The following is an 11,036-nucleotide window of genomic DNA, read 5'->3' as shown; positions in this document are numbered from 1 at the left end:
CCTGTTTTGGGGCTCTTATTCTTCTTTGCACTTTGAACTTCTTAAGCTCAATCAGATTGGATGCAATTTTTTTTTGCTGTACAGCAATTTTCACTTCTCTCCAGAGAAGTGCAATCAGGTTCAAGTCTGGGTTCTGGCTGGGCCGCTCAAAGACATTTACAGAGTTGTCTTGAAGTCAGTCCTTTGTCATCTTGGCTGTGTGCTTAGGAGTTTTGTCCTGCTGCAAGATGAATAGTCACCCCAGGCCAAAGGTCCTGAGCACTCTGGAGCAGGATATCATCAGTGACGTCTCTTTACGTTGCTGCATTCATCTTTCCCTTGACCCTGAATAGCCTCCCATTTCCTGCTGCCAAAAAGATCCCCAGAATGATGTTGCCACCACCATGATTCTCTGTAGGGATGGTATTGGCCAAGTGATGAGCAGTACCTGGTTTCCTCCAGACATGACACTTGGCATTTAAACCAGAGACTTCAATCTTGATTTAAAAAAAGAAAAGAAAAGAAAAAGAGGTCTTCAATATTTGAAAGCCTTTGTTTCATCAGTTCTTTTGGTAAACTCCAGGTGTGCTGTCATACGCCTTTTACTGAGGGTTGTCTTCCATCTGGCCGCTCTATTATACAGGCCTGATTGGTGGAATGCTGCAGAAATGGTTGTCCTTCTAAAAGGGTCTCCTCTCTCCTCAAAGTAATGCCAGAGCTCTGACAGAGTGAACCTTCCTAACTAAGGTTCTTGTACCCAGATGACTTAAATTGGCCAGGCTGCCAACTCCAGGAAGTCCTACTGGTTCCAAATTTCATCCATTTACAGATGATGAAGGCCACTCTGCTAACTGGAACCTCCAATGCTGTAAAAACACCTCTGTATTGCAGCCCAGATCTGTGCCTCATTCCATCTCCCTGGACTTCATGGCTTGGTTTGTACTGTGACATAATCGGTCAGCTATGGGACCTTATATAAACAGGTGCGTGCCTTTCCAAATCATGTCCAATCAACTGAATTTACCACAGGTGGACTCCAATCAAGTTGTATAAAGGTGTGACAGACAATTAGTGGAAACAGGACGCAGCTGAGCTCAGTTGTACCTGTGTGTCATGGCAAAGGCTGTGAATACCTATGTGGATGTTATTTATTTTTAATACATTTGCAAGAAGTTTTTTTTCTTCACTTTGTCATTATGGGGTTATTGTGTGTAGAATTTTGAGGTGAAACAAATTTAATCCATTTTGGAATAAGGCTGTAACATGACAAAATGTGGAATAAGTGAAGCCCCGTAAATACTTTTGGGTCAGTGATGGTCTGAGGAGGCGTATCAATGGAAGGACCCACATACCTCTACAGGCTAGGCAACATTATCCTGACTGCCATTAAGTATCAGGATGCAGGACGTTCCTGGAGGAGTAATGAAATAATACCATCAACTGTCCCCCACACTCACCTGATCTAAATCCAATAAAACACCTCTGTGATGCTGCAAGGTTGCACCTAAAGCTGTCCAGGAGCTCACTGATGTCCAGAGCTGGGAAATCCCCCATGACACTGTCATCTCATTAGAGGCATGCCCCAACATCATCAGGCATGCACACAAGGTCATGGAGACTATACAAACGACCGAGTACTGTTTTGAGTGGCTGCAATTACATTTCAGCAAAGTGGATTGCATGCTGCATCATTTAATCACTTTGATTTTCAGGGAGACTTTAAATTCAGCCCTCTGTAGGTTGATCATTTTAATCTCGATGTGGCATCTTTTTGTTCCCGACACATTTCCAGATATCACAAATATCAGTAAAATTTTCCCGCATTTCCCCCCACTGAGATCTGATGTTTGTTTTGTTTTTTGAGCAGTATATTTACTTTGAATGGATCCCAGTGTCATATTTCTCAATACAGAACAAACTTTTACTTTAATTCTAGAAGCAGCATGAGAAAACCTTCACACATGAGATGTGGAGGAGGATTATCCGGTGCACGTTGGAGCCGAAAATTCTCATCTCAGTTATGTGGATCATCGGTGACTGGTTTTATACTGGTAAAATAGTACCTTATAAAGTCTTTGTTAATACCTACTACGACTGTAAGAGGGAAATAAAAAAAAAATTAAAAAAAATACATTGTTCAACATTTCAAAGGCAACCCAGAGAACTCTGATAGGGCAGTTTCAGTTTTTATTTCACTACAGCGATTTATCAATGAAACTCATTTGTTAAAACTAGTCCCCGACTCGAAAGCAATCAGCAGCTGCCAACCAGAAAAACCAGCCGTCCTCTGCTACTGGGTAATGCCACCAAAAAGTCATTATGGCAACTGCATATGGTTAAATCTAATGACTTCTTACCCCACAACAGATGTGCAAATAAGTTCAGGTTAAACAGACTTTTTAATTTGTCACAGCAAGTTAAGCACAGGTTGATGAATGATTGTTATGTTCCACCTGGGGGAGGTCTTACTCTTTTGCATGCTGTAATAGCTTACTGGGAAACATAGCAAAATTACATCATCAATAACTCCACCTGTGCTTTCACAAACTGTTCCCAAAGTCAAACTGTCTGCTGTGGGGGGACAAAAAAAGTCTACTGTGGATGGATAAATCGGTATGAGTGGTAGCTCCCCCCTACGATCATCATGTGACTGGTAAAACTGTACACACATTCAACACACATGAAGACACTGAACACGTTCAAAGTTGAGGGTGAAGAAACACTGCAAGGGTGGCAGTACAGAACACAGCTCAGAGTCAGCAAGGCAATCAAGATCTTATTAACCAAGAAAAAGCAAAAACAAAACACTGCCTGCATCAGCAGATGATGTCTGAGGTAAATCATCTCTTTGGCCCCTTCAGTGCAGAGCTGATTCAATCTTTTTCACATAATACTAAGTGAGGACGCTTCAAACTAAAATCAATCGAAAGGTTGTTGCAGTAACATGCCAAAGTATTTTAAGAACTGTCAAGCGACTATAAAATCAAATATCTAACAAAGTACAATCTTCCCACCCTTTTAATCCCTTTGAGCTTTTTGATTTTTTTTTTTTATCCAGAGTAGAAAATGTGTTATACATGTACATTCAACATGCAGCAATGTAGTCTGAAAAACCGCAACAATTATACTACAGGGTCCCCTCTCCCATGTGTCTATGACCAGACCGTCACACTTCAATTCAGTGTTGGTTTTTACTAAACATCTAACAATCAAAATGTGTATTTGCCAAAAACCTTCACTGAACATGATATACAGATCATCAAGTATCGTCTTTTATGAGTGTAGCGAGATAATGAGGTTCCTGATGCAATGCCTGCTGTAGTAGGGGCTGAGAAGAGAGACTCATGAGTAGATTAAGGAGGGGTACTGTGGATGCCACCAGTCCATGAGCTTCACACTGTGTACAGGATCCAACACCACCTGGGTCCCACCTTGATCCACTCTTTTCTTCCCCCGTTGGAGTGGCGAGTCTTGTAACACAAGCCGAACGCGGTGGTGGCGCATGTCTGTGCTTACATTTATTGTGAACTAGGAGGCAAAACAAGAGGAAAAGTCCATGAGTTTCTAGTCTGTAGCTCAGAAGAAGAATCAACCCTTTGTCATGTGAGGAAACATATACAGTCACTTTATTTAACAGAAGATTTTTGGAAAAAGAAAAGTAAAAATGTCTTATATTATCAACAACACACAGGGTTAAAATTTTGTATTTCCAAGTATGTCAATGAATGACGTTAAGACTAAAGCTGGTGTTTAGTAAAACTCAACAGAACAGTACATAAGAGCTCTCTGAAGCCTTCCTGTGTGACTGATCACTGACACCGAACTGCATTTTGATCACATTTCCTTTTATAACTTCAACTTATTTCAAGCAGTTTAACACAGTAAAAATAATTAACTGGTAAAGCATACTAATGGGTCACATCAGCTGAATTAGTAGTTGCAATCTTCATCCAGATCTTTGTTCTTTAATCTTAATGCTATTTAATGTCAATTGTCTAATAAAATAATATACTAGTGAGGAGTATTACATTTATTTTAAAGCATCAATCAATTCAAACAAGAGTTACCACAACAACCTACTGATTGGTTGTGTATGCCATGAGACAGTTGCTTTCACTGATTGAAACTCTTTTTATATACACATTTAAAAACTTTATAGGCAGCACTTGACACTGCTACCTTGTAAAGATCAGCTGCAGAATAACACACACCAGTACTCAAAGGAACATTAAGGCAGGCAAAAAAACAAGGTGAGTTACTTGCCAGGCTCAGCGTCATGCCCATGACTACTGGGGTGAAGATGAAGTTGAGGGTGGTGACCTGAAGCACATAGCAGTCAGAGTCTGGATTCATGTGAACATCTTCGTACTGTCTAGGCATACGCAAGGACTTGGCACAACCATTCCTACCGTTTCCCTGCTGAGACAAAGACACCAGAGAGACACATTTAAAACAGAAAACATGAAAGCAGAACTCACAATAAGTCAGAGTGTTTGTCAGAAATGTTGCTAGTGATGAATGAGTCAGTCTACATTAAGCAGTGAACCTAAATGGATGGAGAAACAGCTTTTTCAAGCAGTTTCTTTTTATCTGAGGCTAATAAGATACATCATCAAACTCAACCGCTGTATCTTAGTCTCTACATATATGTGGGGATATAAAAGAATGGTTATGATTTATTTTCAATTATTAAAATATTAGTTTAATTATACAAAAAAGTTTCTGTATTGTCTACGTCTCTTAAAATTACTCCTTCCAGTGCTTCACAGAATGTAATGCACCTCTACAGCCAGATGGTGGCAATAATGCACCTGTTGTTTAATGCCAACCAGCATTAAACAACAAAAATAGAACTACGGATTTCCAGCTTGGAGAAGAAAATTGTGTGGAGCAATGCACAAACAGGAGAAAGAAGTGAAGCTGATGACTACTACAGCTGAGAAAAGGTTCGGAAAACTAAACCAAAATGAGCTCCAGTGCAAACTCTGCCATGACACTGGTGCACCACAAGTACGCCTTGTCATTTGTGAGTAGAGGTGGGTGGGTGATTTTTTAAAGATGAGTCGAATAGTTCCCAGAGAATACATTATAGTATTAGAAATGCCCACCCCAAATAAAATGATGGCAAATGATGTTACCTGCTTTAAAAATTTAAAGTTGAACTCCCACAACGTTTCAGACCGAGTCCCCGACACCTTTTTGACCCAGAAAAGTAAACACTGTAAAAGGAAAAAAGGCAGACATTTACCCAATGAAATTCTAACATCTTTGCAGATGTTCGTAATTATTTCTTGGAAAGGACGTTAAGCAAACTGAGAAATATGCATTTTGCATGTGGAAAAACTGAGATCAGAGTCTTCAGTAAAGCCACACTGAAATTCCTTCACTTGATAGAAAGTTTGGTCTAGTACTAACTTGCATCCTCAAGTCTAAAATCATATCAGTGTTGATAATAGTCGTGATAAACACTGAATTTCTTTTCTATCCAACTACAAAGCAGAGGTCACACACAAATATCAGCCATACGCAAATAGATCCACCTGCTTGCATATGTCTGCAGGTAAATCAAACAGCTCCACCTCAACTATAATAAAAAGGTCTTTGAGGAGCTTTACCTTGGAGTTGAGTAAGGTAGTGGGTGTGGATTCTGGCAGTGGAGGAATCTTTGACACGCGCAAGGTGAACGGCTCATATAAATGGAAAAGGGAACGAATCACACAAGCCCGTAAGAAACGCATCTTCTCAATAGAGACAGGCTGGAGGCGAAGTGGCAGCTCAACATCAATCCTGTAGTGTCTTTAAAAAGAGAGAGCAGAGAAGGAGGAATGATGTGAGGTGATGTTAACTAGGACTTAGTACACCATTTTCACTGCATTCACCGCTTCTATCACAACATTAACGATGTGCTACTATGTTTTAACAAGGACTATTATCTGTAGGATGACACCTTTAATAATTCCCCCCTATGCTGGCAATATATACAAATCTCAGAGGTGGGAGCATGAAAACTGTACACTTTCCTTGTATTCCACATGAACTACTGCTGTAAGTGAATCACATAGCACCACTCAAATGCATGAATCCAGTAAGCAGCAGATCATAAACGTATACTGTGCCTTCAACAGTGGAAATCACAAACACTCGACTACTCTGTGTCAATATTTTTATCAGTGCCAGTACGCAAGTGATCACAAAACCACCTCACCTCCTGTAGAGCCTAGTCCAAAAAGCTGCAGTGCAAGTGACCGTCCAGGCATTCCTACAGATTAGAGCAAATCTGCACACATCCTCAGGCCGAATGTAGGAGGAGAGCACCAACCAAATGTCCACCGGATAATCTACACCATCACTGCTCTCACTGTTTTCTGTGAAGAAAACAAAGAAAACACAATCAATACCAAGTTAAACATACTAGTTTCGAAATGTATTTTGCACAATGGTCCACAAATTTTTGTGATTATATTTATATACTTAATGTGGCCGTTAGCATTGAAGTAAAAAAAGGCACACGTCTTACTTAGATGTGTTGTGTACATAAAATCAATTATAGGTGGAACAGATGTTTTGTGAGTTGCTATCAGACCAGTGGAGGGAGGAAAGTGCACACCTCTCTCCCTGTTGGCATCACAGAATATTAGAGTGCAAGAATAACTGTATTGCTTTATAGTGTTTAAAGTATTTTTTTTGCAATTTTTTTCATATCTAGTTTTTTTTTATATTTTAAACCTGGGCCCCTTTGAGAGTGGAAGCAGCTGCTGGTCAGTGAGGATAGATTGATGTACCAGGTATTTTAATACTAATACTGTAGTGCTGTGCTTTGAAATGTCTCTCTAATAAAGCTTTAATATTGAGAATTTGTAAGTAAGTAAGAATTTGTTTCTAGGCAGAGTACAAGTGATCCATTGCTGCAGGACTAGTTTCTTTTTTTCATGTCTGTTTGGCTGCATTTGCTTGCCTCCCCATTACAATACAAGTTGACTTCACTCAGGTCACTCCCCAGTCAGCCAGACTGCACAGGCTTTTGTATGAATGCGTACGTTTGTCATGGGCTGCAATGAAACTAATCGGGTATGGAATTCAGAGGGTGTTTGTTCAATCGGTGTGCTTTTGATTGACTGCAGTGTTTTCTGAAGTGGAGCAAAACTGTTCCCGACCTGCTGTTGAGACTGGGTCTTGTATTAACAGTAATGGTAAATGGACTGGTATATAGTCCTTTTCTACTCAACCTAAGCACTTAAAGCACTTCACACTACAAACCTCATTTACAGACATTCATGTGTTCAAGTGCTTTTGTCTGTGCATCCTTATCCTAATGTTCACACCCCATCAAACTCCATTGGATCCACCAGAGTAAATCAGGATTCAGCATCTTGCTAAGAATCTGTCTATAAGCTTTGGAGGTGGGAGGGATCAAACCACTGACCTTCTAGTTGCTAGATGAATGAGCAACAGCTTACCCCAAAATGAGTTGACTGTTGTGAGACTTGTTTTTTTTATCTTTATTGAATGGAAAATCCACTTTTTCTTAATGCTAGTAAACTGTCATGGTGTAACATTAACGATAAAGTGAAATGATACCCTTTCTCCTCTTGTTCTTCTTTTTGCGGGACACTTTAGTTTCGTTCTCTCCATCTTCTTCAGGGTCCTGCTCGTCGCTACTGCCCAAAGCGTCTGCTTTGACGCTTACTGCGGAGGAGAGGACTTCCTCTACAGCACCCTGCGATGCTTCCAGGCCGCAGAGTAATTTCACTGAAACAGAAGATTATAAGTAAAGCACCAGGACAGGAATCAACCACAGTATAACTTCAGTCATCAAAGGTTACCTTCTTTTTCAATCGCATTTACAACAGCCTTTTTAACCCTCCCCGACTTCACAACGGCTGGGTCGGCATCAGCATAATCAGCTACAGTGACTAAGGAAAAGAACAGCAGATCATTAGCTTAACTTTTCACAGTGTCACAGTTGTGAAGCTTACCGGTGTTCCAGATTAACTGGATTTGGTCGAACAGATGTGTGGCAGACTTGCGTTTCAGGAGCTGCTACCGACAAACCAGCAAAAAAAAAAAAAAATCGCCAAATGTGTGAGGGTTATTTCAAACACACTCCGTCAGTCTTGATGCTGTTGAACAACAGAATGTTTAAAAATGTCGCGAGTTTACCTGGTGATATTCTCATGTCACCATCTCATCGCGAAAACAGCAAACAATTAACACCACGCCGATGTTGTTCACCGGACAGCAAGAGTAAACGACCGGGAGAATCTAGTCGTCGTTATCGTCCCCCTCATACGTTTTATTTCTCCGATTTCAGCGTTTTTGCTTCACAACTAAAGCGAGCAGTTTACTTTGTGTGCACTAACATGGACTCGAATCAACCAGCGCCACCTCTGGCCAAGTGCCCCAGCCTACAGCCAGATCAACTTGTGACACACATCTGCATCACGTTTGAATTCGTTTCATGCACAATGCATTTGTTCCTTTCAATTGTGTCTGTTTGTGCGTCATCCAAATAAACCTTTGAAATGCATGTGAACAACATCGGCGTGGTGTTAATTGTTTGCGGTTTTCGCGATCGTGTCGTACATGAGAATATCACCAGGTAAACTCGCGACATTTCTAAACATTTTGTTGTTCAACAGCATCAAGACTGACAGAGTGTGTTTGAGATAACCTCACAAGTGTCACAGATGACACATTTGGCGGGTTTTGTTTTTTTTTTTGCTAGTTTGTCGGTAGCAGCTCCTGAAACGCAAGTCTGCCACATCTGTTCGACCAAAGCCAGTTAATCTGGAACACCGGCGCACCCTGCTGACCTGTCACGTGATTCAAATGAACTTAAATGATCTTAAAAGAATAACACAAACACTGCAAATCGCATTGGTCACCTGTAAAACCGCAGAATGCCTTTTGGCTTTATGAAGTTGGGAGAACATGACAGAAACTTCAGCAGAATGTGAGAAGGCGGGCTAGCTTTCTGGCTAATCATATCCTACCTGATTCCGAACAAACGTCCCCGGCCTTAAATTTCAGCCGTTTTCGGTTCCCTTTCTTGGGCATGACGATACCAAATATCTGTGGACGCTTAACGTGGCTGTGAGTCCTGCCATGTCTCTATGGCAAGCTGAGGTAAAGAGAAAGAAAGAAAAATCACAGAGAAATTGAAAAATGTTCCGCCAGGATCTTCAGCCATCATGGACTGACGTGACGTTGCAAATAACGCGAGAGTACCGTTTTCAGTCTTTTCCTTGCCGCGCACTACTGCCATCTGTAGGCGTTTGTTAAGATTTCAGTCTATCGGGACTACAGCTTGTATGCCATTTAAAACCTGTTAATTGTTTTTTTTTTATTATAAAATAGCTTTAAGGTGAATTATATATATTTTTACTTTTTGAGGATGACTGCATGTAAATATGGATACCAGACAGATTATACACGTTTTTGATTGCTTTATTCTCCAGCGAGTGCTGCCTGGCTGAAGTGTTATCACACTGATGACATAAAAGAAGAGGTACTGTGTCACTCTGCCGCTAATGTACCATTAAAGCTGCCAAGACGTCACTGAGCCACGCAGACTTACCATTAGTAGGAGAGGGGAAAGAGTTCATTATGAATTCTGTACTGTATTCAGTGATTTTGTAATAGTGTCACAAAGAACCTGAGCATACCAAAACTTTCCCAGGCAGCACTGTTGTTAAACTGTGACAATTTTTTTTCCACAGAAAGTCCTGCTGCATTTTAGAGATCAAAAAGCAGAGGTTGTCCTCCAATATCTGGCCATTGCAAATTACCCTTTAACAACTACGTAACATCAAAGCATCTCTCTCATCTCCTCAGATGTTAGACTCAGAGTCAGAGGAGATAAGAATAAAATGATATACTTCTTCGCTGCAGTCAGAGCTGTTATCAACCCCTTAGAGGTCTCAGATCCATAGCTGCAGTGCTGTCAAACACATTACGACCTCTCTTCATTTCAAAAGAGATTTCTTTTTTGCAACACAGCATCTTTATTTAACAAGAAAGCAACTGGGATAACAACAGCAATAATAAAATCAATTCTAAAGTGCACCATGATTACCAGATTGTCATCTGCACACAAAGAACTGCAAATCTCACACAGAAAAGCCTAGACAACCAAGAATGTCACCCTCTTTCTTTAAAGCAACAGTGCCAACCACTTGCTTCATGATTAAGATTGGGGAAATCTCATTCATCCGTACAGTAATATTGCTCAAAACTTGGACTAAACTTAAATGAATTAATAAATTAATAAATTAATAATAATGAAGTAAAGCTAGCATGACACAATGTGTACCACAAGTACTCCTTGTCATTTGGGAGTTGAGTGGGATGTGTGATCTTTGAGCATGAGTTAAATAGTTCCTATAGTTTTTTTTTTTTTTGTTGTTGTTTTTTTTGTTTTTTTTTTTGCCTGTCCCGTTTGGCTCTTTTGCCATCAGAATTGTTGTCTAAAGGCAAAGAAAGATGCCCAACGGATTTACTTTACCAAACTGACCATCCCAGCCTTGCCGTAATGGTCCATTTGATTCACCTTTTATTGTTTATTTTATTTTCACTTACTGAATACGGGACAGACTTGACTGGGGGAAAGAAGGGGAGAAAGAAAGAGGGAAAGAGAAACAGCTGAGAAGAGGGACGGGGGAGAAGGGCAAAAGACAAAAACCAACAGAACGGGCAGAGAAAAAAAAATGCATATATCAATCACCTGGATCACCTGCTGAGAAAGAAAAAAGAAAGCAAGCAGAAGAGAACAAGAGTAATAGAATAAACAACATCACAATGATATATGGGAATATGACAGTAAATACTAAATGTTAAACATTATTGTGCAGCACATAAGATCAACAGAACACAGTGTGCTTTGAGGTAGGAGCCAAAAAGGGTGTAGTTTGTGGGTGTGATCACCCGTGTGTACACCTGTGAGCATGGACGCGCTTGTTTTTTGTTTTTTAAAAGGTTCCTTCATGTAATAATCTGCTAGAGGGTGTGGGGGGGCCACAGCCCCGTCCTCCAGGGCGTGAAGCAGGTGTGGAGGAGAT

The 11,036-nt window shown here is 40.5% G+C and overlaps 1 protein-coding gene across 3 annotated transcripts; it reads right to left on the bottom strand.

The window, feature by feature from the left end:
* Positions 1–2,152: 2,152 nt before the first annotated feature.
* tmem183a (transmembrane protein 183A) lies at positions 2,153–9,197 on the bottom strand. Of its 3 annotated transcripts, none has more exons than XM_085456320.1 (8): positions 8,973–9,197; positions 7,803–7,892; positions 7,558–7,728; positions 6,185–6,344; positions 5,595–5,775; positions 5,118–5,198; positions 4,243–4,398; positions 2,153–3,507 (listed from the first exon to the last, which is right to left on the bottom strand). In XM_085456320.1, exons 1-8 carry the CDS (start codon positions 9,034–9,036, stop codon positions 3,322–3,324), a joined length of 1,089 nt encoding a protein of 362 aa, XP_085312446.1. In that variant the 5' UTR covers positions 9,037–9,197; the 3' UTR covers positions 2,153–3,321. The 3 variants fall into 3 exon arrangements, with proteins under 3 accessions (XP_085312446.1, XP_085312447.1, XP_085312448.1); XM_085456321.1 differs by having other exon boundaries at positions 4,243–4,395; XM_085456322.1 differs by lacking the exon at positions 5,118–5,198.
* Between the last annotated feature and the right edge of the window lie 1,839 nt (positions 9,198–11,036).

The sequence above is a fragment of the Copadichromis virginalis genome, linkage group LG5, assembly GCF_057382275.1.
Source record: "Copadichromis virginalis isolate Kocher_CV1m ecotype Utaka linkage group LG5, C_Virginalis_male_GT1.1, whole genome shotgun sequence".
NCBI lineage: Eukaryota > Metazoa > Chordata > Actinopteri > Cichliformes > Cichlidae > Copadichromis > Copadichromis virginalis.
Note: the sequence above shows the minus strand (reverse complement) of the source record. Positions and strands in the feature narration are given on the sequence as shown.

Coding starts and splice junctions, on each gene's coding strand:
- tmem183a (XM_085456320.1), bottom strand. CDS start 9,036: ATGCCCAAGAAAGGGAACCGAAAACGGCTGAAATTTAAGGCCGGGGAC. Junction 6,345..7,557: donor GAAGAACAAGAGGAGAAAGG/GTATCATTTCAC, acceptor TTTTCTTCACAG/AAAACAGTGAGAGCAGTGAT. Junction 3,508..4,242: donor TGGGCATGACGCTGAGCCTG/GCAAGTAACTCA, acceptor TTTGCCTCCTAG/TTCACAATAAATGTAAGCAC.